Genomic DNA, 18477 nt, shown 5'->3' on the forward strand with positions numbered 1-18477 from the left:
GTAGGACTCCCATAAGCATTTCTTTTAAGACTGGTCTAGTGGTGATAAATTCTCTCAGTTTTTTCTTGTGTGGGAAAGACTTTGTTTCTCCTTTATTTCCGAAGGATAGCTTGCTGGAGTAGTATTCTTGGCTGGCAGGTTTTTTTTTTTTTTCTTTCAGCGTTTTGAATGTTACTCCATTCTCTCTTGGCTTGTAATGTTTCTGCAGATAAATCTGCTGTTAGTCTAATAAGTCTTATATGTGACTTAATGCTTTTTTCTTGCTGTTTTTAATATTCTCTTTTTGTTTTTGACTTTTGACAGTTTTACAAGAATGTGCTTTGGAGAGGACATTTTTGAGTTGAATCCATTTGAAGACCTTTGAGTTTCCTGGATATGGATGTCCATCTTTCTTTCAGGACTTGGGAGTTTTCAGCTAAAATGTTTTCTATGCCCAACTTCACTCCTTCTGTAACTCTCAAGATGTAAAAATTTGTTTACTTAATGGTGTCCCATTACTACCATAGGCTTTCTTCATTCTTTTTCTTGTTTTTCTCTTTCCTTTTTTTTTTTTTTTTGTCTGACTGGGTTATTTCAAAAGACCTGTCTTTGAGTTTAAATATTCTTTCTTTTGCTTGATGTAGTCTGTTGTTGAAGCTTTCAGTTGTATTTTTAAATTTCATTCATTGAATTCTTGTTTTTTTTTTTTTTTCTTTTTCCTATCAGATGGGCAATGTGCTTATTTCATGACAAAATTTGAGGGAGGCACATCTTACACATGAGTGTGAACACTCAGCCCAGTTTATTCATTGTATTCTTAAGCTCTGTTTTTCTTTTTAATGATACATCTTTTTGTTGAATTTCTCATTTAGATCATGAATTGTTTTTCTGATTTTCTTGTATTATCTATCTATATTTTTCTTGTATCTCACTGGATTTCCTTAAGATCATCATTTTCAGGAATTTCATAGATTTTCTTCTATTTAGGTTTGTTACTGGAGAGTTGTGTTTCTTTGGAGGTGTCGTGTTTCCTTGTTTTTCCATGTTTCTTTTTTTTTTAACTTAAAATGTTTAAAGAAAGATATCTCTTTATTTTTATTTCTTTATTTATCCACCTAGAGACAGGGTCTCACTCTGTTGCCCAGGCTGGAGTACAGTGGCATGATCTTGGCTCACTGCAACCTCTGCCTCCTGGTTCAAGCAATTCTCCTGCCTCAGCCTCCTTAGTAGTTGGGACTATAGGTGTCCACCACCATGTTTGGCTAATTTTTGTTATTTTTAGTAGAAATGCGGTTTCATCATGTTGGCCATACTGGTCTCGAACTCCTGACCTCAAGTGATCCACCTGCCTCGGCCTGCCAAAGTGCTGGGATTGCAGGTGTGAGCCACTGCACCTGGCCTGTTTTTCCATATTTCTTTTGTTCCTACATTGATATTTGTGTGTCTAGCAGAACAGTCGTATCTTCCACTTTTATGAATTAACTTTTGTAGGGAAAGACTTTTTTCTCTATATATCAGTTAGGTTAGGTGTTTGGTTTAGCTTCTGGTTGGGCACAGATGTGTAATTGCCTTGTGATTTCTTTGGCTGTAATCAACATCAGCAGTGTCTGCATGTGCCTCAGTGGCCTTGACTTTGGTGTTTGTGGAGACAGTGGCACAGTTTTGCTGGGAACAGGGATTGCCAGATGGGTTAGTTGTCAGTCCCTGGTGAGTGAGCATGGTGCATGGTAGATCCTCCATGGGAGGGGGAAGGGTTGCTGGTGGTGTCAGTTGTCTTGGTCCATATGGGGCACATGTGGCACATGGTTGCTTTACTGCTAGATGCATCATGGTTGCTTGAGGTGATAGATACTGGCCAGGCTAATTCTCAGTCTCTGGGGAATGCGTATGTCAGCCTTTCTCTTCTTGGTGGCAGCGTCCCCATTGTACTTGAATGTCTGTTTTTTATTTTTTGGAGTGTAGGGTGCTGCATGGACTCAGGTGCTGAAGTCATAGTGGACTACTGAAACTAGCTGGGGTCATGATCCTGCAGCCTTCTGTGTGGGCATGGTGGGATGATGGCAGATGGCACCCCTAGGATGTGGAGATGTCTGGGCTATTGGCCTCCAGGTCAGAATGCACACCAGCAGTGGTTCCATTCCCAAAATGGTGTCATACTGTAACAGCTTGGGTCTCATGGGATGGGGAGGACTCAGCTTGTGTTCCTTTTCAGGAGCAATTCAGCTATGTATACTCCAGGCAGGTTCCTATACTGAGCTCAGGGTCTGTGATTGCAGATATTTGTGATGGTAATGGCGACTCTTGGGTATCCCCCACTGAACCTTTTGCCCACAATGGGAAGTCCCTGTCAGCTCTAAGCTGATTCCATCTGGATGCTTCACTTCCCCCTCTAAGCTGCCATGCAGAGTTTCTGTGCCTCAGAGGGTTTTTGTCACTTCCTTGCTCAATTTTCATGTTCTCCCTTAGACATTCTACCTGAAGTGCTGTTATTTGTTGTTTTGATCCTTCTCTGCAGAGGAGACAAGGATTGGGCACCTGTAGTTGGCCATCTTGATGACATCTAACCAGTATTTTTCTAGTTAAGATTTTAATTTCTGTGATTTCGCTCTGGTGATAGTAGGATTGCTGAATAGGTCAGTGTCAATTTAGTGGTCTCTAATGTAGAGATTTGTTTGAGATAAATTTACCCCAATATTATTTAACTGCCCATGATTGATCTCAATAAGTTATTTATCCAGCTTTCAATGCTTGCCTGCCTGGTTGCGCTTTGTAAAATTTCCACTTGGGGGTAGTGTTTCATTGCACAATCAAACAATGCTTTCTTCACTTAAGTGTCACGTTTTCTAATTTGCTTTTGAACTTTCTTGTGCTTAAAAGGATCATAAAAGACTGTTAGCTGTCTTAAAATCTTGAGTTTTTTAGCTGGTTGTTTCCTGTCATTTGAATAATTGCATTGAAATGAACAATTAATAAGAATTCAGTCTTTTGAGAATCCTAACACTTTTTCCATCTCTTGAGGGATAATATAAGCCTCTTTCTATTATTTTGTGTCTTGTAACATTTTTTTTTGTCTTGTAACATTTTTATTTTCAATAAGACTTATCGTATTTTACTGTCAGAAAAAAATCTCAGTCCACATTTAGAAAAACTCATTTCCTGTTTTTAAAAAGTTAAGTGAAAATATATATGCCTTAGCTGATTTTAGGCATTGGCTTTTTCTCCATATTATCCCATTACTTATTTATCCAATTCCACTTTCAACTCTCACCCCAGTTTTGAAAAGCGCAATTTTTCAGAAGAAAAAAAACTTGTTTAAAAAAAAATTGTGTTAATCATAACTATTACATTTTCATATATACCATTATGCTATTTATTAATTAGTAACTTTTTTTATTGTTATAGCTTTCAAAATCTGTGCAATAACCCTACGGAGAAGATCCTTTCACAATGCAGATTCTTTGTTTCAAGTAGTTCTCTTAAGTTCTGTTTTTACAAGTTATTTGGCATTTATCTATGTATCTTTTTATTAGTTTTTGCATGTTATTTTGTAAATTTTTTCATAAATTATTGTGTAAATTAACTTTGTTATTCTTATTTGATTATGTTGGCTTGGATATATACTTTATGCTAAAATCTGTGTATTACTGTGGCCATCGCATACTTAACTTTCAATAGATTATAAACTCTTTGAGGGCAAACACCATTCTTACACATTTGTGTGTCCCTCTGTAGATTTTCTTGCAAATAGTAAATAATCAATTAATGTTTGTAAATATATAATTGGATATAGGGACATGTTATATGGTAAGTGTGATCAGTTAAACATATGAACATGGAGTTATGGTATAAATTAGTGACTAAACATCTATTGGTTCTATATGTAATTTTTGACCTCTTTTGGTAAATCATTTTTATTTCTTTCATTTTAGACACTGGGTGTGTTGTAAAAACTTAAAATATAATTTTCTAATATTTTAAGCTCATGCCTGTTTCTTTTAAAATCACCATTCTTATACATAAAGACTTTCTGATGGAGAAGATGTTTCAACATTGTATGCTTAATCTTTAAAAACTTTTTTATTGTGGTAAGAATACTTACAACATCTATCCTCTTCACAAGGTTTTAAGTGTACAATATAGTATTGTTATAGGTATGTTGTATAGCCGATCTGTAGAACTTATTTATCTTGCATAATTGAAACTTTTTTTTTTTTTTTTTGAGACAGAGTTTCCACTCTGCTGCCCAGGCTGGAGTGCAGTGGCACGATCTCAGCTCACTGCAACCTTTGCCTTCTGGGTTCAAGCGATTCTCCTGCCTCAGCTTCCTGAGTAGCTGGGATTACAGGTGTGCATCATCACGCCCAGCTAATTTTTGGATTTTTAGTAGAGACGGGGTTTCACCATGTTGGCTGGGCTGGTCTTGAATTCCTGAGCTCGGGTGATCTACCCGCCTCGACCTCCCAAAGTGTTGGGATTACACGCATGAGCCACCGTGCCCGGCCCAACATAATTGAAATTTTATACCCATTGGTTAGCAACTTTCCATTTCCAGCATCTCGCTAGTTCCTGGCAACCATCATTCTATTTTCTGATTCGATGAGTTTTGATATTTTAGATACCCCACATAAGTGGAATCATGCCAGTATTTGTCCTTTTGTGACTCACTTATTTCGTTTAACATAGTGTGTCTTCAGAGTTCATTCGTATTATCACATATTGCAGTATTTTATTCTTTTTAAATGCAGAATTATGTTTCATTGTATGTATATACCCCATTTTCTTTTTTCATTCACCTATCCATGGACATTTAGGTTGTTTCCACATCTTAGCTATTGTGAATTGTGTTGCAGTGAACATTGGAGTGCTAGTATCGTTTGATATTTGAGGAGAATTTCAAATCAGTTTTTCTTCTGATTTCAGTTCTTTTGGATAAAGATGTGGAAGTAGGATTGATTGATCTTACAGTAGTTTTGTTTTCCTGTGTATTTAATCTTAAAGTGTTTTTCACATTTTTTCTTTTATTTTGCTGAAAAGTGGGTTGAATCTTTTTTTTTTTTTTTTAACTTTTCTTCCCTGCTCCTTTTTTTTTTTCTTTTTTTTTTTCTGGAAAGGGTCTTGCTGTGTTGCCCAGGCTGGAGTGCAGCAGCCTTGATTTCCCAGGTTCAAGCAATCCTCTCACCTTGGCCTCCCAAGTAGCTGGGACTACAGATACATGCCATAATGCCCAGCTAATTATTTTGGTTTTTAGTAGAGATGAAATCTTGCTATGTTGCCCAGGCTGGTGGTCTTAGACTCCTGAGCTCAGGCAGTCCTCCCACCTTAGCCTCCCAAAGTGCTGGAATTGCAGGTAGAAGCCACCATGCCTAGTCTTTTTTACATTTTGAAAGAGGAAAAACACCACACAGTTAAAAATTTTGTGAGAAGAACCTGTGTTTAAATATTTTTGCTGTTTCTTTATGTCTGCATTCAAAAATGAAGAGGAATGTTTTGAAAATGCCTGTGGTGTGTTTAGTAAGACGGGATAGGGTAGGAAGGAATTGGACAGTCATCTGACCGAAGAGATATGCTAGTAATTAGAATTTCATTTTCCACACACACACGCACACACACACACACACACACACACATTTTGAAAGTCTAGAATAATTAATTGTTGTTTGCTTGTTTTTGCATTACAGTGAATGATTTGGGAGGGGACTTCAAAGGAGTTGGTAAAGGCTCCTTAGCTGCTGATAAGGTTGTTGAAGAAATAAGAAGGAGAGGTGGAAAAGCAGTGGCCAACTATGGTATGGTATTTGAGAGAACTATACTATTTATTTTCCTTCAACTAATGCTATTTGTCACATTAATAATCTTTGAGCAAATATCTCAGTATTCCAGTATAATTATGATTTTCTAAGTCTGCCAAAATTCTCTGACTACATATTTTATATATGTGAGAATTTTTAAAACTTTTGATGTAGACTATTTCATGATTCTAACCTTTGTTCTATTGTTTGCTATTTTTATTAGTGAGCACATGATATAATTAGTAAATTATTGTGGATATGGATATGTTCTTCTAAGTTCTGTGGGGTGAATAGTATCTGTCGTGTACTCTGACCCACAGAATTTAGAAGTCCTTTGGAAGGGAGGTTGCTGAAATTTCATACAAATTTTCCTTTCCCTCAGATTCAGTGGAAGAAGGAGAGAAGGTTGTGAAGACAGCCCTGGATGCTTTTGGAAGAATAGGTGATGTTTCTTTGTGTTACAGCTTTTATGGAGCAACTTTTACCTTCCTAATGAAATATTTTTAAGTTGACTTTTATTTACTAAACAGATACCTCTTTCCTCATAATCACATTTTAAAATTTGATTTATAAGTTAATTATTTTACTTATTTCATAAATGGCTTAATTGAGGTGGCAATTTTATGGATATAGTGTTGTTTGTTTTTTTACACCTTAAGTGCTTTAAAAAATTTATGAGCATTTACTCAGTTCTCTTTTTTGAATAATTCCGTTAAACCTCAAAGATGTTTATAAGATTACAAAATAAACCAATATTTTGGCAATAGAGGAACCAGTGGATTCTTTTGGATAATTATAATAATTTGAATTAAAATGATCCAATATCTTGCTAATTACTTAAGATGATTTCTCTATAATAGAAATCTTAATTTTTAAGAAGTATTTCAAATAAATTGTTGAGTTTGTTATTTCTCTAGCTAATCTTCCCAGTTTAGTCCCACACACCCTTAATAAAAGATTATTTAACTACTAGATGGAGACATCGCAGAAGATAAGCCCAACATGTTTACAATCTGAAAAACATTACTTAATTGAATGGGCTCTCCCTATTTTGTTTAGTCTATTACATTTATTTTTCTAATTGTGTTTGATTGAACTCATAAGAACCATGTTCACATATCATCTGACAGGGATAAAAACCACAAAAATGTGAAATCATAGGGTGAAAATAGCCACAAGAGGGCTGAACCTTAAAAAATAATTATTTTCTTTCATAGTGGGAAAATAATTATGTATCAAGATAAGGCATCAGTTTGTAACTCTAATGGTTTTCTTTTTGGACTTTTTACTTTTGAGTGGCAAGGAAAAAATCTAATTTTAACTTGCTAAGTGAATTTTGAGGTTAAGTGTAGAATGGCTTATGGTTCTGATTCCTTAGAACCTAAGAGTTGTAAAATGGCTAATTCTATAAATAAGTGGATAGAATTTTGATAGAGAGGTGGGAAAATTTATAGATACTAGTTTGAGAGGAAGTTGCTTGATATAATGTGATACTTAGGCTTTTGAGAGTCAATTTTTTTTGATATAGGTATAGACTTTTGTTTCGATAGCACTCTTTACCTATTATATTTACTTTTCCATGGTTAAAAAAAGCCAGTTTTGAGAGAAATGTGAGTTGTAAGCAAATGCAAACTAAGATGCTTGCTTTTAGATGTGACTTGGATCTTTTTATATTGTAGATGTTGTGGTCAACAATGCTGGGTGAGTATTTCTTTTTCATTTTTAGTGATATGTATATAATTTTTAAAATAAGTATATACTTTTCTCCTTTTACCCTATACAACATTGATTTTTTAGAATTCTGAGGGATCGTTCCTTTGCTAGGATAAGTGATGAAGACTGGGGTAAGTTGTTTTTAATATGTCTCTGGGGAACATACTTATCCATTTAGCCTTTTTAGTATTTGATAAATTTATACATTTAAGGAAAAACCTGCTTCTATCTACTTTTGCTGCTAATATACCTGATGAGTAAACTGTATACTGAAAACAATGAATAGTTAGAAGTAGCCTCTTTTAGAAAACATTTAATACGTTTAAAAAATGTTAAATCATTTGTTTAGAAGTTATCTAAAAGGATTTTATTTCTTCAGGTTTCCCTCTCCCCTCTTTTTCTCCTTAAGAGGTTGTCAGCATTTTCTAGCAGTATTAACTCTTAACAGGCTTTAACGTGCTTATCCACCTGTGTGCATCTTTTTCAAGAACAGCAGGATATGTAAGGTAGTCTAGTGCACTAAAAATGATGGAGATCTTAGAACAGGTTAGGACAAAACGTGGATGTAATTTTGAAGCTTCTAGTAAATAGGAAAGTTTTCCATTCTTTCTGAATTGGAAAGATTGAGCTTAGATAATGAACAAATCACAGTTAAGAATTTTTTTTTCTTTTGCTCCTCTTTGTCCTTACTTTCATTGGCCATCAGAACTAAAATGAACAGTGGTGGCTGAGACAGTGGGAGGCATGGCAACTGAGGTGAAACAATTGTATCATTGTTTATAGAGTGTGTTTTGGGGGAATATTGCCTGACCGTCTTTTGGAAGAAGAGTTAATATCTTTGATTTAGAATTAAGCTAAGAAGAGCTTTTAGTTTCTGCTTCCCTTGTAACAACTGGGGTAAAAAAGAAGCTAAGAAAGATAGGATTTGCTGGCAAAGGGGGCCTATGTTGGTGCTTTTCTTGGTGCTGCGATGGGACTGAGGTATTTCCTTCTCTGATTCCATCCTAGTAAGCCTACTACTCCTGACTACCCTTCTCTCTCTTTTTTTTTTAGTTCTTTTTTTCACTCTTACATTCTTCTTCTAATATACACATGAAAACATTTGTTTTACCAAAAATAAGTAAGAATTCTTAAAAAACTTGACAATTAAAATCTAGAATTGTCTGTCTGAATGTTTCATAAGTGGTCTGTTCATTAGATCGAAATCTGTGAAAACAGGCCTCTCACTAACTCATTTGCAAATGGTAACAATAGGGATCTAGTGAGTATTTTGTAAATATTTCTTAATGAGCTATGTGGTTTATGATTATGCTTTAGCTGATGTTAGGTTGAGTGCCAGTTATATTTGTAAGAATCTTGGATTTTATATTAGCAAATTTTTATATAAAGTAGGCATAAATTAAGGGTATAGCATTATATTTAGATGTGTATAGGCATTACATTAATTTTACAAATTATGAGGAAAGCTGTTGTAGTTCTAGGTGTGAAGTATTAATTAGCATAACTGGAACAAAGGCAAAATACTCGTTAGGGTGTGACAGTAGGTGATTTTATACATTAGGTATAAAATGAACATCTTTGTATAAATACAACATTGCTTATGTTGATTCTCAGACATGCCTACTAAGTTTTTACAAAATATTTAATAAAAATAATTTATTGTTTTAGATATAATCCACAGAGTTCATTTGCGGGGTTCATTCCAAGTGACACGGGCAGCATGGGAACACATGAGGAAACAGAAATATGGAAGGTAGAGTTGCATGTGGTTGTCAAGGGGGATTGAAGATGTTGTGTCTGGGGGTTTTTGTGTACAGGGAAAGATTATGTGAAGTGTTGTGAAATCATTTATGACATTGAGGAATATGTACAGGCTTTAAACATATGGTTTTGGCACATACCCTCATTAAATTGGTATAATTTAGTCACAGATTGGCTGAGCTGGAAAGCTTTATATTTATTTTTTACCTCTTTTTGTTATTAAAGATTTTCTTGCTGCTCTCTGGCAATTTTTATTTTATTTTGAGCCATAGTTTCATTCTTGCCCAGGCTAGAGTACAGTGGCATGAACATGGCTCACTGCAGCCTTACCTCCTGGGCTCAAGCAGTTCTCCCACCTCAGCCTCCCAAGTAGCTGGGACTGCAAGTATGTGCCACCATGCCTGGCTAATTTTTTAATTTTTTGGTAGAGACAGTATCTCATTTTGTTGCCCAGGCTGGTCTCAAACTCTTGGGTCCAAGTAATCTTCCTGCCTTAGTTTCTGGCATTTTAGAAGATAGTACACACGTTGAGGATTCGGCTATACCTTATTCTGTAACTCGAATATTATTTCATGTCTTACCAACTGGGGAGAGATGAATGGCTATTCCCTGCTGGCTGGTGCTAGTCAGACGTGAGTTAGTCTTTATAAACTGTTTAGGAACTGTAGGACCCCTCATGATTGCTCCTAGATAAGTAACTCATTGTGGCAGTGCTAGTACGCTTTAGTCCATGTCCTCTGTTGCACTCCAGTGTTGAGGTCATTCCTGTTAATTTAGGATCCGTACATATCTAATAGAAGCAAATTGCTTGTGATGCCTGTTTTTGTTGGAGATTTCTAGTTTATCCTGGTCCTGACAGTTTCTGAAAATAAATAATATGTTTTATTTTACTTGGCCTAAGTAGAGTAAGTGAGGTTGGGTCAGATTTTGAGATGGCATTGTTTTAATGAGGCATTTAATATTATTCAGAAAGGGGAGAGAGGCAAAGTGATGAGGACTGAAAAATTAGAACTGTTCGATTTAGTATTTCTTTCTAAAATTTTAACTTATATGTTACCAGGTTATTTTATGGTTGTAAAGCATAAGTCTAAGATCATTTGGTTCTGGCCAGATAATCTTTTTAAAACAGTTAAATCTTGTAGTTGAATTTTGAGAGATTACTTATATATTAATATTATTTTAGTTACATAAATCATGATTGTAAGAAGCTAATGACAGTACACATTGTTGCTTTTGATAGGTGCAATAGTACCAAAACAGAGTTAGAGTTGCAATGCTATCAAATTATGGAAAAGATGATATTGAGAGATTGATTTTCTTTTTAGGATTATTATGACTTCATCAGCTTCAGGAATATATGGCAACTTTGGCCAGGCCAATTATGGTGCTGCAAAGTTGGGTCTTCTGGGCCTTGCAAATTCTCTTGCAATTGAAGGCAGGAAAAGCAACATTCATTGTAACACCATTGCTCCTAATGCGGGATCACGGATGACTCAGACAGTTATGCCTGAAGGTAAGTAAGCAAGCTTATATTTTTCAGTGCTGTTACTTACAAATCTATGTGGAGTGAGCTTTGCAAAAGTATTTAATTTTCTGAATACTTAAAAATTATTTTTTTTTCAATTTCGAAAGCATTATCTGTAAATTGTGTTCATTGTGGAAAATTTAGAAAAGCACAAAGGAAAAAATAAAAAATGACCCATAATTCTACCACATTGATAAAAACTTTCATTCTTTTTCTCTGCATAGATATGCATAATTTTTTTTTTTACAGAATGGAGTAATATTCTTCCTGTTTCATAATAATTATTGTAAAAATAGATTATTTTTTAGAGCAGTTCTAGATTTACAGAAAAATTGTACAGAGAATTTCTTCTATAGTTTACCTCCCACAGTTTCCCGTTATTAACATCTTTGGTCAGAGTGGTATATTTATTACAATTGATGAACCAGTATGGAGCCATTATGATAAGCTAAAGTTCATCATTTACACTGGGATTCACCCTTTGTGTTGTACAATTGTATGGGTTTTCACAAATGCATAAAGTTATGTATCCACTGTTATAATGTCATGCAGAATGGTTTTACTGCCCTAAAAATCCCCTGTGCTTCACCTGTTTGTCTCTCCCCTTTTCTTCCTGAATTCTCAGGGATTGAAGCTCATTTCCTTTTATTGTTCAGTAATATTCCATGGTATGAATGTACTACAATTTGTTTATTCATACACCTATTGAGGGAGATCTTGGTTTCTTCCAGTTTTTGGCACTCATTAATAAAGCTGCCATAAACATTCATGTGCAGGTTTTTGTGTGGACATAAGTTTTTAAGTCGTTTAGGTAAATATCATGGAGTGTGATTGCTGGATGCTATGATAAGACTAGGTTTAACTTTGTAAGAAATTGCCAAACCGTCTTCCAAAATGGTTGTATCATTTTGCATTCCCATCAGCAATTAATGAGAGTTCTTGTTGCTCCACATCCTCACCAGCATTTTTTATTGTCAGTATTTTGGATTTTAGGTTATCTAATAGATATCTAGTGATATCTTATTGTTTTAATTTGCACATACCTAGTGATGTATGGTATTGAGCATTTTTTTTCCTGTGCTTACTTGGCATTTATTTGTCTTTTTTGTTGAGATGTCTATTCACATCTTTCACCCATTTTTAAATTGTATTGTTTGTTTTCCTGAATTTTAAGGATTCTTGTATATTTTAGAAACAAGTCCTTTATCAGATATATGTTTTAGAAATTTTTTTTTTCAGTCTGTGGCTTGTCTTTCTATTCTCTTAATCTCCTTTACTTTTGAAGGATAAGTTCATTGGATACAGAATTCTCAGTTGGTGGCTTTTTTCTTTCAACACTTTAAATACAGGCATATCTTGGAGGTGTTGCAGGTTTGATTGTAGATCACCACAATAAAGCTAAGATTGCAATAAAGCAAGTCATATAAATTTTTTGGTTTCTCAGTGCATGTAAAAGTTATATTTACACTATGCTGTAGTTTATTAAATGTGCAATAGCATTATGTGTAGATCTAAACCATATACATGCCTTAATTAAAAACCACTTTATTGTTAAAAAATGCCAGTATGGATAAATGAAGTGAGCACATGCTGTTGGAAAAATGACGGGACTTGCTTGATGTAGAGTTGCCATAAACCTTCAATTTGTGAAAAACACAATATTTGCATAGCACAATAAAGTGGAATATAATAAAATGAGATATGCCTGTATTTCACATCACTTTCCTCTTGGTTACATGGTTTCAGAAAGGAAGTGTGACATAATTCTTATCCTTATTCCTCTATAGGTAAGGCATTTTTTTTTTCCCCTCTGTCATCTTCCAAGATTTTCTCCTTATCTTTGGTTTTCTGCAGTTTGCGTATGATGTATTTAGGTAGAGATTTTTGATAGTTATGCTGCCTGGTGTCCTCTAAGATTCCTGTGGTTTGGTGTCTGTCATTAATTTTAGAACATTCTCAGCCATCATTCCTTCAAATACTTCTGCTTATTCTCTTTTTCTTCTTCTCGGGTTCTCCTTGTATGCATGTTATATCTTTTGTAATTATCCCACAGTTCTTAGATATTCTGTTCCATTTTTCTCATTCTTTTTTTGCGTTTCCTTGCAGGAAGTTTGTATTGACATATCTTCAAGGTCACTGATTCTTTCTTCATTTCTTTTACGATGGTTTTGATTTCTAGCATTTTCTTTTGATTCTTTAATTTTAGAGTTTTATCTCTCTGCTTAAAGTAACCATCTGTTCTTGTGTATTATCCACTTTTTCCATTAGAGCCCTAAGCACAGTAATCATAGTTATTTTAAATTCCTTGTCTGGTAATCTCCAAATCTCTGCCATATATGAATCTGGTTCTAATGTTTGTCTCTTTAGCCTGTGGTTTTTCTTGACTTTTAACATGGGTTGTAATTTTTTTGTTGAAAGTAAAAAATAATAGTATTGAGTAACAGCCAGTGAGATTAATAGGCTTTTAGTGTGAGGTTTTATGTTTATCTCGTTAGGACTTAGGCCGTGTTTATTATTTGCTATAGCTATGGGTATCAGAGGTTTCTGTTTCCTCTCTGTTCTTGTTTTTTTATACTCTGTTGTCTTTGAGTTTCCTTAGAAACTCTTTGTTAAATAGAGTTTGTATCTTGGAGCTCTCACTTGTAATTGTTATTATACTGGAGCCCTGTTGATGGAGTGGTAAGGTATTGGGGAGGGGAAGTGTTCTGTACTCTTATTATTAAATCTCCATTTTTTTAGTGGGTCAGAGTCCTGGGTTGGGACCTTCAGAAGGGTTTTTTAGCCTTTTTTTTTCTCTTTTTTTCTTTTCCTTCCCTTTTTTGAGATGGGAAAGCTAGAGAAGTTCCAACTGTCTAATCACTCTTCCCGTAGGTCAGACAAGGCTCTGGTAAAGTAGTTTCTCTTCAGAGCAGGCCTTAAGTAGAACAGAATACTCTGGGCATATTTCAAAATGGTTTCTTCCCCCTTGTCTTGTCCAAAGCATGAGGGGATTTTTCTCTGATCTTCACTGTGTGGTAGGAAATTGTGGAGGTAAAACTTATAAAAGTGTTGGAGTCTCCTCCTAAGATTGGGCCCTCCTAAGATGAAACAAGTCCACATTCAGCCTCTAGCAATTTGTCAGTTACTGTTTAAGTGTTCTAACTGCTTGGGCTCTGGAGGCTTCTATCTCAGTAAGCTGGGTTTTCTGAATTTGCCTGTGTCTCCAGTTTTCCTAATGGTGGTTTGCCCTGTGACCTGAATTCTCTGGTGCCGATGAGCAGAGTTGTTGATTTTTAGTTTGTTAAGCTTTTATCTTGGTTTGAGGATGGAAGTAACAACTTCCAAGCTCTTTTTATGTTGGAGTGCAAACTGGAAGTCTAATTATTATTATCTTTTCTTTTCCCATATCATAAACATTTTCCCATTTAATAAAATAGTGCAGGGTATCTTTTAATCGTTGCATTATATTTTACCTTATTCATGTTCCGTAATTTTAAAAAATGCTTTTTATGGTCATAGTTTCTTTGTGTAAAAGAAAAGACTTTTTTGTGTAGCTTTCCAATATACATAAGAGTAAAGAAAGTTAAGAACTGTCTGTACCCATCATTCGGCTTCAGCAAATGGTCAACAGCCAATTTTGTTTCATTTTTTGGTCACCTTCTCCCTTTTCTTCTGCAATATTTCAAAGTAAATCCTAGACGTTACGTTTTACTTAATGAACACTTGGAAATGAATATCTAACAGATATGGACATTGTAACCACAATGCCATTATCACAACCAAACAAAATAACTTGCTAATATCACCTACCAAATTCATATTAAAATTTTCTAGTTGTCTAGAAAGAGATATTTTTCGAGTTGGTTTATTCCACTAAGGATCCAAACAGGGTCCACGGACATTTTTGTTGTTACAGCTCTTAAGTTTCCTTTAACACATAATAGTTCGTCTTCTCTTTTTTAAAAAAAAGTCAAGCTGGACAGGGTGGTTTGTGCCTGTAGTCGCAGCAACTTGGAAGGCTGAGGTGAAAGGATTGCTTGAGCCCAGGAATTCAAGGCTACAGTGAGCTACGGTTGCACCACTGCACTCCAGCCTGGGTAATGGACTGAGACCCTCCCTTAAAAAAGAAAAAAAGCTGTTCGTTTGTTCAAGAATCTACTTCTTTTGTTCTATATACTATTCCTCATTCTTGATTTGGGTTGCTTTTTCGCCTTTGTGGAAAATCAATTGACTACTTACACCTGGGTCTATTTCTGGCTTCTCTATTCTATTCCATAGATCTGTGTGTGTGCCTGTCCTTTCAGCAATATTATGATGTTTTGATTACTCTAGTTTTATATTAAGTCTTGGAATGAGATAGTGTGAGTCTTTCTACTTTCTTTAAATATTTAAATGGATAATTGAGAGCCTACCTTTATTTACTTATACAATATGTATTTAATAGTTGACTATGGAGAACTGTGGTTTTTGGTACTCTTGGTTTTTATATATTTCGAAAAGAAAATCTACATAATACTTTAAAAGTAGCTTCTGTGAAAAGGTACAAAATAATTGATGAAAGTATTTTAAAATTAGCTACTCCATGGAACACTAAAACTTACAGTACCGTATATTTTCCACATTTGAACTAACATTCATTTTAGAACTTGGGATTTGTAATACTACAGCAGTACTTTGCAGCCTTTGCCAAGAGCTGTGTCTAACCAATTTTCTTTAGTGTAGAATACCTATTTGGACCTGAGATCTAATTTTTTCCCCTGTTTCCTTGACAGCAGAGCCATTTTTAAAGCCTCTTATTCTTTAAAAACTCTTTATGTTCTCATAGTCGTGTCAAAGGAATTCTTGTTGAAGAATCATATTATGTGAAAGATATATAATTTATTTGTTTCCTTTTAAGTATGATACTATATAGACACAAAACAGTGTAGGTTATAGATAAAAAGTAAAGCATGAAAATGTAATGAATATTCATTAACTCACTTCTCAACCAAAGAATTGGAACATTGCCAATAACTTGCATCTAACTTTGTGCCTTCTTTCTACCCCCCTGCTTCATACCAAGAGACAAACCACTAGTTAGAATTTGTGCTGATCATCCCTTTGTTAGATTTCTACCTTTAGAAATGGATTTTTTTTTTTTGGATGCCATGGATCCTAGACTTTTTGGGAAGCAGTACGTTTTCAAGAAAGTACTTAAAACTTTAGGTTTTAAATTGTTTTTCTTTGGGAATATGCTATCATTTATTTGAACAGATGTGGACCACTAAAGGCATTAGGTAAATGTTTAATCCTTTATGCCTACCATGCTCTAGTAAGAGAAGTTTAGAAAATAAAGTCTACTTTAGACAAATGACTTAATCTTTCTGGATCTGTTTTCTCTTCCACAAAGTAAGAGAGTTATAGATCATTTTTAAATTTCCTTTAATTTTGGGACAATTATTTCTAGTCCTAAAATTCTATTATTTTTATTCTGCTTTTTTCTTACTCTTTTATAGTTTAGAATATCTGAAAATTTATTTTGACCTGAAGCTTTTCTTCTCCTCCTCTAAAATATTTCCTTATGGGCAATTAAAGGAATTATTTGTTAAAGAACCAGATATTATGAGTAATGTGTGGAGACATTTTTGCTATTTCATTTCCCCTTTGAAATATACTTGATACATGAAAAATAATGTATATAACTTACTTGTTTCTTACATGAAATAAAATAAAACCCTATAATGAGTATCCAGGAACTAACTTTCCAAGCTGTATTAGTTATTTACTGCTCTGCATTAAACTACTCTAAAACTTAGTGGATTAAAACAGCATACATTTATTATCTCACTCAATTTCTGGGGTTAGGAATTTAGCCTAGCTAGGAGGTTCTGCTTCTAGGTCTTTAATGAGGTTTTAATTAAGATGTTTGCTGGCACTGTAGTCATTTGGAAGCTTGGCTTGGAGGATTTACTTCCAAGCTCATTTGTGCACATGGCAGTTGCCAAGAGGCCTCCGTTCCTTCCTACCTGTTGTCTGGAGGCCTCAGTTTCTCACCATGTGGCTTTTCCATAGGACTGCTCTTGACATGGCAGCTGGCTTTCCCCAGAGCTAACTATTTGAAAGAGAGGGTCACCAAGACAGAATCTGCAGCGTCTTGTATAACCTATTTCAGAAGAGATGTACCATCACGTTTGTCCTATCCTATTGATCACGCAGACTAGCCTTGGTACACTGTGAAAAAGGACTACAAAAAGGGATAAATTAAAGGACATGGGGGTCACTGGAGGTCATCTTGATGACTTGCTGTCATGCAACCCCCAAACTGGAGCATTTCCATAACTTTTGTCTATTTTTGTAACCTTTTTTTTTTTTGTTTTTTGAGATGGAGTCTTGCTCTGTCGCCCAGGCTGGAGTGCAATGGCGCCATCTCGGCTCACTGCAAGCTCCGCCTCCTGGGTTCACGCCATTCTCCTACCTCAGCCACTCCGAGTAGCTAGGACTACAGGCGCCCGCCACCACGCCGGGCTAATTTTTTGTATTTTTAGTAGAGACGGGGTTTCACCGTGGTCTCGATCTCCTGACCTCGTGATCCGCCCGCCTCGGCCTCCCAAAGTGCTGGGATTACAAGTGTGAGCCACCGCGCCCGGCCTATTTTTGTTACCTTTTTATCTCACCCCATTTCCTCCCCCAAGAGGTAATCACTTAAAGAGAATATTAATTCCCTTACCTTTAATTTTTTTTAATAAAAATTACATGAATAAACACTTTATTGTTTGGTTTTCTTGTTTTTGATCTTTATGACATTTGTCATTTAAAAAAATTTTGGGGGAATTGTACTTTGTCTTTCCATGCAATTTTAGGGCTCTAAGATTTATATAAAGCTGTAGCTCGTTCGATTATATTGCTGCAAGACTATTATGTGAATTTACTTAATTATTATTAATGAACATATGGGTTGCTTTTCAATTAATCTGCTTTCTTGTACATGTGTTCTGGATAACAAGAACAAGAATTTTTTTAGGATATGTACTTCGAAGTAAAATTGTTGAGTCAGGAAGGGTACAAATGCTAATCAATAGTTAACTTTTCTTTATAATATATTTTAAATTCCAACATTTCTATTCCATTGTAGTTTAAATCTGCTGTTTCTTCTAACTTTTACTCATAGTGGCTTTTCTTCGTTGTGTGCTTGGTGATTTCTAATTACCAGCTCTTTACCTGATCTTTTTCTGTATTTGTTCTGTGTTCTAAATTGGCAATGTTTTCTTCAGAGAGGATCTATCTGTCTTTGCTACTGCTGGTTACCAGGAAGCATAGCCAATTTTGGTCTGCTTCAGTCTTCCTTAGAAGTTGAAGTTCAGTGTAGAACAGTTTAGGTTTAGGACCCCATCTTGATGCTGGCCTATCTCTGAGTACCTAGGTATCGGTATTATTATTTGTATCATTCTTAGGGCAACCCTGCCTTCCCTGTAGCATGTAGCACTAGGGACTCTTTTCTATTTTTTTTTTTTTTTCTTTTTCTGGTTGGAGGATACCTTCTTTATCTCAGTAATGCTTTAAAAGAATCTCATTTCTGGAAGCAGAAGTATTCCTCAGAGTACTTGGCTCACTGTAATGCTAGATATCCTGACATCTAGTATTGTGGAAGAAACACTGGGTTGAGTAAGTAAACCTTTCTATTTTTGATTTCATATAATTTTATATCTTAATAGCTATGGGACTTCTCTGATCTTTCATCTACTCTCTTGAGGT

At 35.1% G+C, this 18477-nt stretch overlaps 1 protein-coding gene and 1 pseudogene across 4 annotated transcripts in view; one reads left to right on the forward strand and one right to left on the reverse strand.

The window, feature by feature from the left end:
• Nucleotides 1-18477, forward strand: part of HSD17B4 (hydroxysteroid 17-beta dehydrogenase 4) — an 88709-nt gene that overhangs the window by 16391 nt on the left and 53841 nt on the right. For 3 of the 4 annotated variants that reach the window (XM_030818180.1, XM_030818188.1, XM_030818195.1), the window contains 6 exons: nt 5658-5765; nt 6151-6210; nt 7448-7469; nt 7566-7612; nt 9150-9234; nt 10568-10755. In XM_030818180.1, coding sequence (XP_030674040.1) covers nt 5658-5765; nt 6151-6210; nt 7448-7469; nt 7566-7612; nt 9150-9234; nt 10568-10755 — 510 coding nt within the window. Of the gene's footprint in view, nt 1-4306; nt 4325-5657; nt 5766-6150; nt 6211-7447; nt 7470-7565; nt 7613-9149; nt 9235-10567; nt 10756-18477 lie in introns of those variants that run through there. The other variant, XM_030818206.1, reaches the window with a different exon arrangement.
• Nucleotides 700-823, reverse strand: LOC115832034 (annotated as a pseudogene).

This window comes from Nomascus leucogenys, chromosome 2, assembly GCF_006542625.1.
Source record: "Nomascus leucogenys isolate Asia chromosome 2, Asia_NLE_v1, whole genome shotgun sequence".
Classification (NCBI taxonomy): Eukaryota; Metazoa; Chordata; class Mammalia; order Primates; family Hylobatidae; genus Nomascus; species Nomascus leucogenys.